At 49.7% G+C, this 15,259-nt stretch overlaps 1 protein-coding gene across 5 annotated transcripts in view; it reads left to right on the top strand.

The window, feature by feature from the left end:
• The window catches only part of Prkd2 (protein kinase D2), a 31,177-nt gene extending 16,182 nt beyond the window's left edge, over positions 1-14,995 (top strand). For 4 of the 5 annotated variants that reach the window (XM_074057780.1, XM_020171064.2, XM_074057779.1 and 1 more), the window contains 8 exons: positions 1,144-1,196; positions 1,299-1,371; positions 2,015-2,121; positions 2,734-2,895; positions 6,492-6,590; positions 9,913-10,180; positions 14,209-14,294; positions 14,576-14,995. In XM_074057780.1, the coding sequence (XP_073913881.1) occupies positions 1,144-1,196; positions 1,299-1,371; positions 2,015-2,121; positions 2,734-2,895; positions 6,492-6,590; positions 9,913-10,180; positions 14,209-14,294; positions 14,576-14,788 (1,061 nt within the window). In that variant the 3' untranslated portion in view covers positions 14,789-14,995. Of the gene's footprint in view, positions 1-1,143; positions 1,197-1,298; positions 1,372-2,014; positions 2,122-2,733; positions 2,896-5,378; positions 5,411-6,491; positions 6,591-9,912; positions 10,181-14,208; positions 14,295-14,575 lie in introns of those variants that run through there. The other variant, XM_074057782.1, reaches the window with a different exon arrangement.
• Positions 14,996-15,259: the final 264 nt, after the last annotated feature.

Raw genomic sequence — 15,259 nt, 5'->3', positions numbered from 1 at the left:
AGCAGGGGTTCAGTGGGGGAAAAGCAGAGGGGAATGACTTGAGGTGAACCAAAGAATGACCAGAGTGCACCAGGTTCCCCCCCACCCCCACCCCAAACTCCAACTCATGGTGACAGATAGCAGTCACCATCCCATACAAACAAATGTGATGCAGAACATCTGCTAGAGTGATCAAACACCACCCCTGGAGTGATATTGGAGATGAGACTGAAGCTAAGTCCAGAATGTGGGAGACAGCATGGGCAAAGGCCAGGAGGTAGGAGAGAGATTTCCGTATTTAAGGTCCAGCAAGTATGTTGTGAACGCACAACTTGGTAGAGGGTAAATGAGAGGGTAGACCAAGCTTGTAGGCCACTAAAGGGCCTGGGCTTCTCTGAGGGCTCTCAGGAGCCATAGCAGGTTGTGAACAGGTTGCACTCTAGCAAGAGTTCGGGCTACCCTTTGGGTGGAGAAGATTTGACCAGAAAGGGCCAGGATTGAGCCAGGTATGGTGGTGCACATCTGTAGTCCCAGCACTTGAGAAGCAGGGGTAGGAACATCACCAGTTTGAGGTCTGGGTGTGGCTATATAATGAGACTGTAGCTCAAAACACCTTAAAAGAAAGCAGGGGAGGCGGGATTAGGGGACAGAGGAAGGTAGTGTCCTGGGGGGTAGTCAGCAGCAGTCTAGAGTGGGCTGTGAGGAGGTGGAGGAAAAGAGGCTTTCAAATGGTACAAGAATCAGGACTTGAGGAATGTCTGACTGTGGTTGGGTTTGGCCCAGGGCAAGTTCAAGGGGAGTTGCTAGAATTAGTTTTGCCTTCTCCGAGCCTCAGTTTCCTTCTCTGTAAAGTGGGCTCGGTAGACCACCTTCCCTCAGTGCTGAAATCACAGATACAGAATAAGATGCTCAGTTATCATTGTGGCGTTGGTTCTTGAGCCCCTCGGTACGCCATTTGCTCCTCTCAGTGGCCCTTTTGTCATTTCCATTTTGTTTGAGGAAAGCAAGGTTGTAACGGACAAGCCACTTTCCTGTGCAAAGTTGTACATGTGTATCACTTGGTTCCTGTCTGGGTGGTCTGGTTCTGGAGGCAGCCTTTGCAGGTGTGGGTGAAATCATCCCGAGCCTGGGGTCTCCTCACTTCTGTCTCTCTCCTCACCCCAGGGCAAGCTTCTTTGAGCATCTCTGTGTCCAACAGTCAGATCCAAGAGAATGTGGTAAGCTCGTGCCCACACCTCCCGTATCACTTCCCCAGTCTCCTGTCTCCTTGACCCTCCATCTTCATTTGGACCCCTAACCCTCCTGTCCTCACCCTGCAGGACATTGCCACTGTGTACCAGATCTTCCCAGATGAGGTGTTGGGCTCAGGACAGTTTGGAGTGGTCTATGGAGGTAAGGATGCCCTAAGCGGACCCAGAGGCTGGGTGGAGCCTTGGTGGTGCCACACCTCCCTTTCTGATTGGCCACAATCAGAGCTTGCCTCCTTTGATTGGCTTAAGCTAGATCGTGGCTACAGGTGGTTGGTTGCAGGCTCTTCTTTTTTCATTGGGAAAACCAATGAGATCAGGGGGCTTTCCCTCTGTTTTTACTAATGTAACTTCTGCATTCTGATTGGCCACAGCGCTATAGCTTGGCTTCTGATTGGATATAAATCAAATTTCCTGGGCTGGGGGTGTGGCTCAAGTGGCAGAGTGCCTACTTTGCAAACATGAAGCCTTGAGTTCAAACCCCAGTCCCACCAAAACAAAAACAAAGAAAAAAAACCCCAGTACCGCAAAAAAATAAATAAATCTAATTTCCCACATTATCTAGTTCCCTCTTCAAAACTCCGTCTTCTCCCTTTCTGTGTTCCACTTTGACGCCCACCTCCTCCATCCCACCCCTCACATATTGGGAGACCTCACAGAACCACCTTGAGGGACTTCTGGCACTTTTGCTCCTTGTGGGGGTGGGTAGGCAACAGAGGCAAGGCTCCTCAGGCTAGCATTGCGAGGTCTTCCTCCCTCATCCCTTACCTTTCCTACCTCCGCCCCAGGAAAACACCGGAAGACAGGCAGGGATGTAGCAGTAAAAGTCATTGACAAACTGCGGTTCCCCACCAAGCAGGAGAGCCAACTCCGGAATGAAGTGGCCATTCTTCAGGTGACCACTGGGTAGGGACCTGGGCAGGGGAATTGGGTTTAGGTCAGTACAGGCCTGGAGGAAGGGGGTGGGGGACACAGATTTAAAAGGTACAGACATACAGAAATAAAAAGACAATAAACAAAAACCACCGGGCGAGGTGGTGCACGTCTGTAATCCGAGGTAGGCAGGAAATGGACGTAGGAGGATCTCCTCCCACGCTACCTGGGGAAAAATCACCAGACCCTATCTGAAAAATAACTAAAGCAAAAAGGGCTGGGGGCGGGGCTCAAGTGGTAGAGCATCAGCCTAGCAAGCACAAGGCCCTGAGTTCAAACCCCAGTTCAGCCAAAGCCGCAACCAAGCAAAATTCCTTTCTGTTTCCCCACCTCCCTCCTCCAGCCCCCTGCCTCCAGGGACCTTCCCTTAAATTCATCTTGCTTCTGTCCACCTGGCAGGTGGGGGTGGGGCATCTTGTCTTGGCCTGTGGAAGTCCCCTGTAGTCCCCCAATGCCAGCCCAAGGGAACATTCATCTTTGTGGGCCTCATGTTCCCATGCTGATCCTCTGGGGTTTGGGTTCATGGGTGACCTGGGCCCTAACCCCTTTTGCTTCCATCCCCGCCCCCCCCCAGAGTCTGCGGCACCCCGGGATCGTGAACCTGGAGTGCATGTTCGAGACGCCCGAGAAGGTGTTTGTGGTGATGGAGAAGCTGCACGGGGACATGCTGGAGATGATCCTGTCCAGCGAGAAGGGCCGGCTGCCCGAGCGCCTCACCAAATTCCTCATCACGCAGGTGCGCGCCCCCTAGGGGAGGCCCTGGGCGCCTGCACGCCAGGCGGTGGGAGCCGGACAGCTGAGAACAGAAAAAGAATGGTAGAACAGTAGTGAGACATTCTAAGTATTCTAAAACTAAACAGAGTAATAAATAATAATACTAGAAAAATATTAGACTAAGAACTGGCATTATTATTAAAAGATGAAGAGACAGGCTCCCCGGGCCTCACTTTACTCACCTAGAAAATAAGGGTGGAAATGCCTAATGCTGGTGGCTCACGCCTGTAATCCAAGCTACTTGGGAGGCTGGGATCGAGAGGATTAAGGTTTGAGGCCAGCCCGGGCAAATAACCCCCCTCCAAATAACCAGAGCAAAATGGACTGGAGGCGCGGCTCAAGTGGTAGAGCGCCGCCTTGCAAGTGCAAAGTCCTGAGTTCAAACTCCAGCCCCACAAAAAGAAAAAAAAGGGAGGTAAAGAGGCATTTTTTTTCCTCTGTGTTTTATTCACTCCTTTTAGAAATTCTTCAACAAACACTCCCTGAACTCCTGCCCCATGCCTGGTCCCATGCTGGGCAGAGTTGGGAACACAGAGTGATCAAGATCCCCCCAGCCCTAGAAAGCGTCTCCCAGAGTGACAGGGCTGGCACAGGCGAGGGTGGTTGTGGCGATAAGCGGCGTTTATCCAGCTCGCCTGCCAGGCACTCTTCAAGCCCGTCTAACTTCCATAGTGAAGGGTTCGGAGGTACTGCTGATCTCGTGATTCCCCTTCAGTAGTTGAAAACAACCGAGGCTCAGAGACCTCAGGTAATATTCCCGGTGTTACCCAGCTAGAGGATTTGAACCTAAGACCTGTGCTTTTAACTAGTGGTGTCAAAGTAATTTGCTTGATATTCAAACAGATTGTGTGTGTTTTTTTTTTTTTTTTTTGAGAAGGTGGTGAGACTGGAGTTTGAACTCAGGGTTTCACGCTTGCAAAGCAGGTGCTCTACTGCTTGAGCCACCCATGGCTCTGGTAATTTTGGAGATGGAGGTCTCACAAACAATTTGCTGGACAGACCTCGCACTATGATCCTCCCAATTTCAGCCTCCCCAGGAAGCTAGGATGACAGGCATGAGCCTCTGTCATCTGTGCATGTTTTATTTATTTATTTGATTTATTTTGCAGAGAGGGGGAGCAGTACTGGGGTTTGAACTCAGGGCCTCACCCTTGCTAGGCAGGAGCTTTTACCTCTAGAGCCACTCCACCAGCTTTGTGTGTGTGTTTTAACTTGTCATCATACGTGTCATTGTTCGCTGTTCGCCCTTCACTACCTTCACTCTTACCAAGAGTTGAATGTGCAGTGATGTCTTGCACCAAAGTCCCTGACTGCTGAGCACGTAGGTTCCTCCCACTTCTGCACGGCTGCAAAGCACATTCGGGGAACATCTATCCACAAATGCCACTGGGCTCTGGTGGGGATTGCAATGAACACGTTTCAAATACTAGATGTCTTTGAATCTGGGTGCATGTGTTTTGAATTTTTTTTTTTTTTGTCTTTTTCTTTTTTGGTGCTGAGATCGAACCCAGGGCCTCGAGAATGCTAGGCAAGCGCTGTACCACCGAGCTACATCCCAGCCCCGTGTTTTGAAATTTTTAAAAGATGTTCAGTTATTCTCTAAAACCTTTTGCAGTCTCTCCTCCCACCAACAGAATAACAATGCCTATTTTCTTAGTTTTTATCAATACTGGATAAAAATCATTGCTAGCTTTTGTTTTCTTTTTGTGATACTGGGATTTGAACTCAGGGCCTACACCTTAAACCACTCCACCAGCCCTTTTTTGTGATGGGTATTTTCGAGATAGGGATTTATGAACTATTTTCCTGGGCTGGCTTCAAACCACAATCCTCCTGATCTCTGCCTCCTGAGTAGTTAGGATGATAGGCACTTTTTTTTTGACAGTTCTCACTTTTTTGTTTGTTTGCTCTGAGACAGGGTGTCCCTGTGTAGCCCAGGCACTCTACCACTTGAGCTACCTTATTGAGTTGTAAGAGCTGTTTATATATAGGGAACTTTAGATCTTGGTCACTTTTTCTTCTTGATTCTTTTATCCCAGGATTGGCCTCTTTATTTTGCTTATGGTTTCTATTTGCCATCACGAGTTTTAAATTTTAGTGTAAAATGTTCCCTGCTGTGCTTTGTGGGTTTCACCCCTTTCTGGGAAGGCCCGCCCACCTTGTTCTACCACATCTTCTCTGTTGGTTGCAAAGTGTCCTGTGCTGCGCTTCCTTAATCCTGCCCTGTACCCTCACTGTCAGGTCAGTGTTTATCAGGCCGGCCTGTGGGTGGGGACAGAGACCCCGTGAATTGGGGAGAGGGATCAGACTGCCAGTTTCTCTTTCTGGCCTTCCATGTCTTCCTCTCTTTTTGCCTGTTTTCTCTTCTTTCTCTCTGCAGATTTTACCCTCTGGCTCTTAACCTGCTCTGCCTTAAGTTTTGTGTCCACTCCTTTATCTCATGAGTTTATTTAAGCCTCACCACCACTACCTTTGAGGTAGGTATTATCAACTCTACTTTAGAGATGAAGAAACTGAGGTTCATGGAGGTTCCAGTCTCACTCACGGACACATACCTGGGTAGCTGCCTGGCCAGGCTTTAAACCTGGATCTCTCTAGCTTTCAATCTGCTCTCTTTGTTCCCTATGTTAACTGGAAGAAAATCAAATCAATTACCAGAAAATCTGGAGGTGACAAATGAATACCTCTTCCCACCTCAGTCTCGGTGGGGGAAAGTGAGTCTGTAGAATGAGGAGGTTGGATCACAAGGCCAGCTTTCAAATAATATTTCCAACCTTGAAAGTCATCTAGCAAAGGTTGGGTATGGGGGTGCATGCCTGTAATCCCAGCATTTGGAATCATGGGTTCTAGGCCAACCTGGGCAACATGGTGAGACCATCTCCAACAAATAAAAAATAAATTCACGTAGCAAGATAGGATGGCATAGATTACAGCAGTACACTTACAGCCAAGGAAAGTCACAGTGCCTACAGATGAGTGGTTACAAATGGTATCAGATTACTGTTTGTGTGGTTTTGTGGTGCTGGGGATGAATGCTTGGCAACTACTTTACCACTTGAGCCCTTTTGTTTGTGTTCTTTTTGAGGCAGAACCTCACACTGCCTTTGTCTAGGCTGATCTCAAACTTGTGATTCTCCTGCTTCTGCCTTCCAAGTGCTGGGATTACAGGCATGCTGCACCACGCTCAGCTTTATTACAGACTTTTAACGGATTAAAAACTTAAAAACAAATTGAGCACGAACAGAACCTTCTTGAAAGCCCCTGCTCTATTAACACCTCTGAAGGGTTTACCACCCACCAGAGGGTCTTAGATTTTTCCCAAGCCCTCCATGCAAGCCCAGCCTTTCTAGAATTCTGCGTCCAACTCTTAGCTCTTGGGCATCAGTGGCTGTGGCTTCTGAAATTCCTCAGGGTTCCCAAGGCCTCCTCTGACCCAGGGGGCATCCTTAGGGGTATAGAGAAAGGCGTGGATTGGTTTTGGTGTGTTGACGGACTGCGGGTGGACATGGGGCCCAGTCCTTTCTGTCTTTCTCACTGGCCCCATCTCCTTTTCCTCAGATCTTGGTGGCTTTGAGACACCTTCACTTCAAGAACATCGTGCACTGTGACTTGAAACCAGAAAATGTATTGCTGGCATCAGCAGACCCGTTTCCCCAGGTCAGTTATGTCCTCTCCTGGTATAGGGAAGTCCAGCCAACATTGGTGGCTGCTGTGTGATCTGGATGATCTTGACACCCCAGGTGACAATGACTTCATGACACAAGCTGTATGTCCCCCCTGCAGAGTTTGGTATAAGCATTCTGGGGCTGAAAAAGCAGTTGCATAGTGTTGGAGACTGGTTTCTTGCTGTATTGTTGCCTGTCTGTGGCAGTGCTGCTGGCTGTCATGGTCCATGGTGGCTTCACCACTTCTATGTTGCAGCCAGGAAAAAAAGAGAAAAGGTAGAAGAAATGGATGTACCCTTCTCCTTCACTAATGGGGTACTTGAGAGTGGCAAGCCTCACTTCTCACATCCCACTGGTTACAACTTGATCACATGGTTCTCACTGGCTGCTAAGGAGGCTGGGAAATGTAGTCTTTATTCTGGGTGGCCATGTGGCCCATCAAATTCAGGATTTAACGAAGGGAGAAGCAGAGGACCAATGTTAGGGGGCAGCTCGTGGGCCTTATGGGGAAACGCGCATGGCCAGATGTATGAACTCACACAACCAGAAGTTGTATAGCCTGTTGGAAAGTCAGAGAAACCTCTCTGAAGAAGCAGTAGCAGTTAGGTATTGTTTTCCTTGGGTGGGAGTAGTGGTGACAAGAGAACAGCCTGTGCAAAGGCCCTGTGGGGGAAGAGCTGTACTTTCAAACAGGTTTATCGTCGTATAATTCACAAACTATACAATTTACCCATCTTGTGTATTCGATTCGAATTGCTCAGTAGCATGTGTTTAGTATACACGAGGCCTAGTTGTGATTGCTAGAACCAAAAAAAAAAGTTTTGTGTGTGTTACTGGGGATCGAACTTTGAACTCAGGGCCTCTCAGTCACTAGGCAAGTGCTCTACCACTTGAGCAACGCCCCCAGTTCTTTTGCCTTTTTTTTTTTTTTTTATCTAGTTTGTTTTTCAGACAGGGTCTTACGCTTTCCCCCCAGCTAACCTGGAATTGTGATCCTCCTACCCCCACCTCCCAAGTAGCTGGGACCACAGGTGTGCTTACCATGCCAGCAAATTTAGAATTTGGTTTTTTTGGTGGTGATTTGGGTTGAGCTCAGGGCTTTGCACTTGCTGGGCAGGTGCTTTGCACTTGAGCCACTTGGCCAGTACTTTTACATTGGTTATTTTATGTATTTAGTTAGTTAGTTTGGTGGGACTGGGGTTTGAACACAGGGCTTCTTGCTCACAAAACAGGTGCTCTGCTGCTTGAGCCACACTCCCAGTCCAAGTTGGTTGTTTTTGAGATAATGGCCTCCCATGATGCTGTGCAGCTCTCGACCTCAAGCCTCCTTTTTGTGCTTCTCCTGGTACCTGGGGATGAAAGGCACTTGTCGCCGTGTGCAGCTTATTAGAGTATTTTTATCACTCCAAAAGAAACGTCATTAAGAGCACCTGCTTTGCAAGCATGAGGACCTGAGTTCAAATCCCAGTACTGCCAAAAAAAAAAAAAAGATACAACTTCATTTATGGGGTGCCAGTGGCTCCCACCTGTAATCCTAGCTACTTAGGAAGCAGAGATCAGGAGGATCTCTGCAAATAGTTCATGAGACCCTATCCCAAAACAACCCATCACAAAAAAGGGCTGGTGGAGTCGCTCAAGTTGTAGGCTCTAAGTTTAAGTCCCAGTACCAAAAAAAAAGAAACCTTATGTCCCTTAGCCATCCTCCTCTGGTCTCAACCCTCCCACACACAGACATGTACCCACAACACACTAATCGTCTCTGAGGAGCTCCCTGTTCTAGAATTATGCGAGACTGTGACCTGTGGTCTTTTGTGACTGGCATCTTTTACTTAACATAAGCGTTTAAGGTTCCTCCAAGTTGTAGCACGTAGCATACTTCATTTCTTCTTATTGCAGCACTGGGATTTGAACTCAGGACCTCACACTTGCTGGGTAGGCACTCTACCACTTGAACCACTTCACTGGCCCGGTAGTACTGCATTTCTTTTATTGCCAGATAATACTTCATTGTAAGATCTGTAGAAAAGGCTGGGTCTTACACAAAGAAAGGATCAGTCTAGGGACGTGACTCAAGTGGTAGAGAGCCTGCCTAGCAAGCACAAAGCCCTGAGTTCAAACCCCAGTACCACAAAAAAAAAAAAAGACTAAGAAAGAAAAGATCCATAAATCTTTAGAAAAGGAAAAGGAAAGGCTGATGCATTGCTCAAATGACAACACACCTACCTAGCAATGCAAGGACCTGAGTTCAAACCCCAGTACAGCCAAAAAAAAAAAAAAAGTAGAAAAAGACCTGAGTTCAGGTAGTATGGCTGTCACAAGGAGCAGCAGTGCAGGGGCTAGGGTGTGGGCTCATTGTGAAAGTGGTGGGAGACTTCAGGCCTCAAGGATGTGATATGGGTCTGTCATCAAAGCAACAGTGAACTGGGGAAGCCTTTCAGCAGCGAAGGGACCAGAGGTGGCAGCAAGGTTCAGCCTGGCAGGCAGCAGAGCAAGATTTTGAACCCAGCCCAGGTCTTACAGGTTCCAAAGCCTGACCATGACCTGAGGCTGCTGCTATTAACCCAGAGAAAGGCACACCCTGTGATGGTCTGTGGGATACAGTGGGTGGCACTTCACATGCCTGGTCCTCTTTAATCCCCAGAGTCCAGAGGAGGCTGTTAGGACATCCCCAGTGTGGACAACAAACCCAGGCCTGGAGGAGTTAGGGCATTCCCGGAGATCGTGGAGGCCCATTCTGTGCTAGACACTGCTTCTAAAGTGTTCCCTCTTGCTCCATACTCAGCCTCTGTGGCTCAGATGGTAGACTGCCTTCCTAGCAAGTGCAAGGCCCTGGTTCAAATTCCAGTACCACCAGAAAAAGAAAAACCTCAGCGGGGTGCTGTGGCTCATGCCCATAATCCTAGTTACTCAGGAGGCAGAGATCAGGAAGATCGCAGTTCTAACCCAGTCCAGGCAAATACTGCATGACACCCTATCTCAAAAAGAAAACCATCACAAAAAAGGGCTGGTGGAGCGGCTCAAGGTGTAGGCCCTGAGTCCAAACCTCAGTATTGAAAAAAAAAAAAAAAAAAACCTCCATGGTGCAGAAAAGGACATAAAGGCATGAGAAGGCTAGGAGACAAAGACAGATCTGCAAAGAGCATTTATTGAGCACTTACTGCAAGCTGGTCCTTGTCCTGTTACTGTTAGGTGGACTAACCCATGGAATCCCCATGACAGCCCTTTGAGATGGGCACTGTGGCGGTGGGGTGAGGACACACTGGTGCAGGTGTGCTTCGTCACCCCTCACACCCTCCACCTCCCCCCCTCGGCAGGTGAAGCTGTGTGACTTCGGCTTTGCACGCATCATTGGTGAGAAGTCCTTTCGGCGCTCAGTGGTGGGCACGCCCGCCTACCTGGCGCCCGAGGTGCTGCTCAACCAGGGCTATAACCGCTCGCTGGACATGTGGTCGGTGGGTGTGATCATGTATGTTAGCCTCAGTGGTACGTTCCCCTTCAACGAGGACGAGGACATCAACGACCAGATCCAGAATGCCGCCTTCATGTACCCGGCCAGCCCCTGGAGCCATATCTCTGCTGGTGGTGAGCAGCTGTGGACAGCCGGGGGGAGGGGGGGGGGCTTAAGTGGGTGGAACCCAGTGGAGGGAGGGGGCAGTGGAGGCTGGGCAGGGCTATAAGGGGTGGAGTGCAGCGAGGGGCGGAGCTGGTGGGGGTGGGTGCAAGCATGGGAGGGGCTTTAAGGGTAGGGAGTATTGAGGGGCGGGGCCTGTGGAGGCATGGTGAAGGCATGGGCGTGGCTGTAAGAGGGTGGGACCCAGTGAGGGGCGGAGTTGGGAGGGTGGGTGGGGCCACACGAGGGTGGACCCTGCAACTGTAGGTGCCTTGAAGGTGGAGCCTAGTGAGGGGGCGTAGCCATGGGAGGGGTGGTCCTATAAATGGTGGGTCAGATGCCCCAGCTTGTATAGACCCAGGGACCTGGAGTCAGGCTTAGACTAGTTATGTGGGCTGGGAATGAAGTGGCACAGAAATGTCCAGACAAGACACCTGGAGCTTTGCTGAGATTCGGCCTGTCTAGGGTAGGACCCTGAGAGCAACTGGACCTGAGCAAGCCAAAAGACTAGGGTGGCCTAGACCAGCCTCAGATTCTCTCAAAGGGAGAATGGGGCCATGGATGGAGTAGACATGGGCCTAGAGCTAGGGGCAGTTTCCAGTGACAGAGGCGTTCAGGCTAGGGGCGTGGCCATGGAGGGTGTCCGAAGAGGCCCTGGAAAACGACAAATCCTGAGATCTGGAACCTGGATGAGGGTAGGAGGAGAAGGGAGCCAGGAGTGAAGCAGACACTGGGATTATTGTACCAGAGGCTTTGGTATCATGGCCAAATAGTCACTCTGGGTTTCATGACTTGAGTCTGTTGCCTTGAGGATCGGCCTAGAAAACTTAAGTTCTTTGAGTCCAGGTGTGGGAATGGACAGTTAGAGAATCAGAGAAAGGGACAGGATTGAAATACGTGTGTGTGTCAAGAAGCCCTAATAGGACAGAGATAGGGAGGATCACTGTTTGAGGCCACCTGTGCAAAAAGATTAGCGAGACCCCCATCTCAGTCAGTACACTGGGGGTGTGGTGGCATGTGCTTGTGGCCCCAGCTACTCGGGAGGGTCGAGATAGGAGGAATGGTGGTCAGAGGCCAGCCCCAGAAAAAACTTGAGAACCTATCTGAAAAATAACTGAAGCAAAACAGGGGTGGGGTGTGGATCAAGTGGTAAATTTCCTGCCTCGCAAGTGTAAAGCCATTTGTTCAAACCCCATGCTGCCAAAAAAGAAAGGGGAAGAGGCCCTAAGGGAAGCTGGCTGTGGTGGAGCACATCTGTAATCCTAACACTCAGGAGGCGGAGGCAGGAAGATCAAGGGTTCTAGGCTGCATAGTGAGACCTTGTCTAAAAAGAGGAAAAAAAAAAAAAAAAAACCACAAGGACAAGGTGGCGGGAACTCGGGGACAGATGGACAATGGGGATCTAAGGAAACAATCAGTTATTTATTTAGACCTTGTGCCTTGCATGAACTGCCCTAGTTCTGGGAATGCTGTGACGAGCTGGATGGAGGGAGCGTGTGGGCAGAAGCTCGTGGAGTGGTCTGTGGAGTGTGGGAGGGGCAGGGTTCTGAGGGCCATGGCCTCATGGAGCAGGTACAGGGTGGGTGGTGTGGCTCTTATTGCAGGGAAAGGTCTGGGTGGGGATCTTGGCCTAAGAGATGAGCACTATGTAATGAGAATGTGGTGGACTCAAGTCCTGGGGCGATATTGGGGCTCCTTGGGCTTGTCTTTTGGGACCCATCACAAGTCAGTGAAAGTGCACTGAGTGTGAACTTGAGTGTAGGTGGATGTGGGGAAGAGCCTATGGTGTTGACTGGGACCTGTCCCAGGCCTACTTACACCATTGGCCCTGTGCATTTAAGAATCCAAATACAGAGGGACAAAAGGTCGTATCTGTGTTGAACAGCTGTTTTTTTTTTTAATTATTCTCTGAAAAAGACAGCAAAGCAACAATTGACATGGCATTCGCACTATTAATATTACAAGCCATCTGAAGAAGATCTAAAGTATATTGGAGAATGTGTGTAGGCTATAGGCAAAAACTCTACCATTTCGTATAGAATTTTAAGGATCCTTGGATTTTAGTACCTATGGGAGTCGTGGAATCAATCCCCTGCAAATATCGCAGGGTGACTAGGCTCACTCGGGCTCACACAGTGAGCTTACCAAGGAGAAAGCCTCAGGAGACACTGGGTTTTCTTGAACAGGTGACACTCAATAATCTTCTCTTTCACAAAGAGTGGGCCTCAGTGTCTGAGTCTTCTACAGGCAACAGTGACTAGCCAGCATGCGATAACATGGTTTTATTTTAATTTTCCTTTTGTGGCTATGGCAAGGGATGGTTAGTTAGACCAGGGGATGTAAAATTTCCATTTAAAGTTCTAAAAATTGATTTAAAATGAAATTTTGTGGGTTTTAAAAACATAGGTTAACTACATGGTTTATTAATTTATCATATGGTACTGGGGATTGAACTCAAGGTCTTCACCTGAGCCATTTCACCAGCCCTTTTTTTGTAATGGGTATTTTCTTTCTTTTTTTTGAGATAAGATCTCTCAAACTATTTGCCTGGGCTGGCTTCGAACCGTGATCCTCCTGATCTCTGCCTTGAGTAGCAAGGGTTACAGGCATGAGCCACCCTACTAATTATGTCATTTTTTTTTTAGTGTGCGTTACTGGGGTTTGAACTTGGGCTCATTCCACCATCCCTCTTTTGTGATGGGTATTTTCGAGATAGGGTCTCATGAACTATTTGGCCAGTCTGGTTTTGTACCATGATCCTCCTGATCTCTGCCTCCTGAGTAGCTAGGATTATAGGCATGAGCCACAGGCACACGGTCACATATTTATTTAGTGTATGCTAGGCAAGTGCTCTACCATTGAGCTACACCCCAGCCCTTGTTCACTTATTTTGAGATGGAGTCTCACTGTGTTGCCCATGTTGCTCTTTAACTCCTGTGCACAAGCAGTCCTCTCACTTCATCCTCCCAGGTAGTTGGGACTGCACAGTTGTGTGCCACTGTGCCCAGTGCATTTTAAATATACAAATGGGGACTGGAGCACCTGCTTTGCAAGTGCAAAGACCTGAATTCAAACCCTAGTCATAACCTCCTCCTCCCCCCAAAAATTTGTATACACACACACACACACACACACACACACACACACACACACAAATGTGTATTCAGTGCCTTTCTTTCCAAAGGCAGTGACTTTAGGAGTCTCCCATTTCTCCTCCCAGAGACAGCTTATTACATTCTTTATATATAGCCTATATATTCTATAAAATATATTCTGTATATTCTTTTGTTCTCACTATGTAACCCCAGTTGGCCTGGAACTCGCTATGTAGCCCAAGGTGGCTTTGAACTCGCGATCTTCCTGCTTATATTCCTTTATTTCTCCTTTACACAGAAGGCAGCATTCTAGGGCACCGGTGGCTCACACCTGTAATCCTAACTACTCAGGAGGCAGAAATCAGAATGATCGTGGTTTGAAGCCGGCTCGGGCAAATGGCTCGCGAGACCCTATCTCTAAAATACCCCTCACAAAAAAGGGCTGGTGGAGTGGTTCGAGTTTAAACCCCAGTACCACCAAAATAATAATAGCCAATATTAAGTGTGTTTTGAAAAAGGCCGCCTGCTGTTCCTCAGCTTGCTTTGTCCACTAACCAGTAATCTTGGTTGTAAGTGACTTGTCATAAAGAAAACCTTAAAGAGAAGTGAAGGTGTACCTATATATGCCTCTGTGCGGTAAGAATTGTAAAGGTGACATAGAAATGTGGACACTGAGGTGGAGAATTGGTGGCGTATCGGAAGTAATGTGGGCACGTGGAGGAGACACATTTGCAATTTATGGAGGAAATCAATAGGCAGGGGTTTGGGGCAGGGGTTTGGGGCAGGCGAGACTCCAGAGCCTCTGGGCCAGAATGCACGTTGATGGCAGGCAGCTGACTGGGGTGGCCTAGGGTGAAAAGGCCACTCCTACCCGCAGGACTGACCTGGCTCTCCTTTCCGCACAGCTGTGGACCTCATCAACAACCTGCTGCAGGTGAAGATGCGCAAGCGCTACAGCGTGGACAAGTCCCTCAGCCACTCCTGGCTTCAGGTGATGCAGGGGGCGGGGCTGTCGCGCTGGCTGTGTGAGAGGAAGGGGTGGAGCTAGATCTTTGATTGGTCGGTCCATTTTCCTTGGCGGCTGTGGCTGCCCCTCCCACTGGCTGAGCTTTGGAAGGGGTGGGACTAAATTGCTATTGGCTGGGCAAGTTGCGAAGGGCGTGGCCTCACCTGCATTGGTACCCAGCGGGCACACCGCCCACGCGGCTCTGGCAGCCATTGGCTTCAGCTGGTTGGTGCGGCTCCACGCTAACCTAGTGCTTCCGGACCCAGGAGTACCAGACGTGGCTGGACCTCCGAGAGCTGGAGAATAAGATGGGCGAGCGGTACATCACGCACGAGAGTGACGACGCGCGCTGGGAGCAGTTCGTGGCGGAACGCCTGCTGCCCGGGACTGGGATGCGCGTGGATGCGGAGCTCAGTGGAGCTCGATTGCCGCAGGACAACGACATGCAGGGCCTGGCGGAGCGCATCAGCATCCTCTGAGGCCCGCGCCCCGCCCAGCTGCTGCCCTGGGGGCGACCCTCCACACCACGCCAGCCGGGAACTGTGTACGGGAAGCGGCTTCCCGCTCTGACTGCGCGGGGCGTGCGGGGGCTGCAGTGCCCCCCCTGCCTGACTCCCCAGCTATTAAAACGGACTCGTCTCTGGCCCATGGCCTTCTTTGACCACGACACACTCTTTGGTCATTCGTGGGATGTTCACAAGGTGTTCGTCATCTAGAAGGGCTGTTAGGAAAGAGGGCACGGGACAAGAGGGGGACGGGGGGGGGCGGGCAGGAGTTTGGAAGCGGAGGCTAGGGATGAACAGGGCTGGTGGTGCAAGGCTCGGAAAAAAGCCAGTGCAGCTGTTCCTCCCCTTAGGATGGGGTAATATCCTCCTACATCTATCTTTTTTGGGGGGTGGGGCTGGAGTTTGAACTCAGGACTTTGGGGCTTGCAAAGCAGGCGCTCTACC

The sequence above is a fragment of the Castor canadensis genome, chromosome 16 (genome assembly GCF_047511655.1).
Source record: "Castor canadensis chromosome 16, mCasCan1.hap1v2, whole genome shotgun sequence".
Taxonomy (NCBI): Eukaryota; Metazoa; Chordata; class Mammalia; order Rodentia; family Castoridae; genus Castor; species Castor canadensis.
The sequence above is the reverse complement of the archived record's forward strand: the minus strand, read 5'-3'. Positions and strand labels throughout refer to the sequence as shown.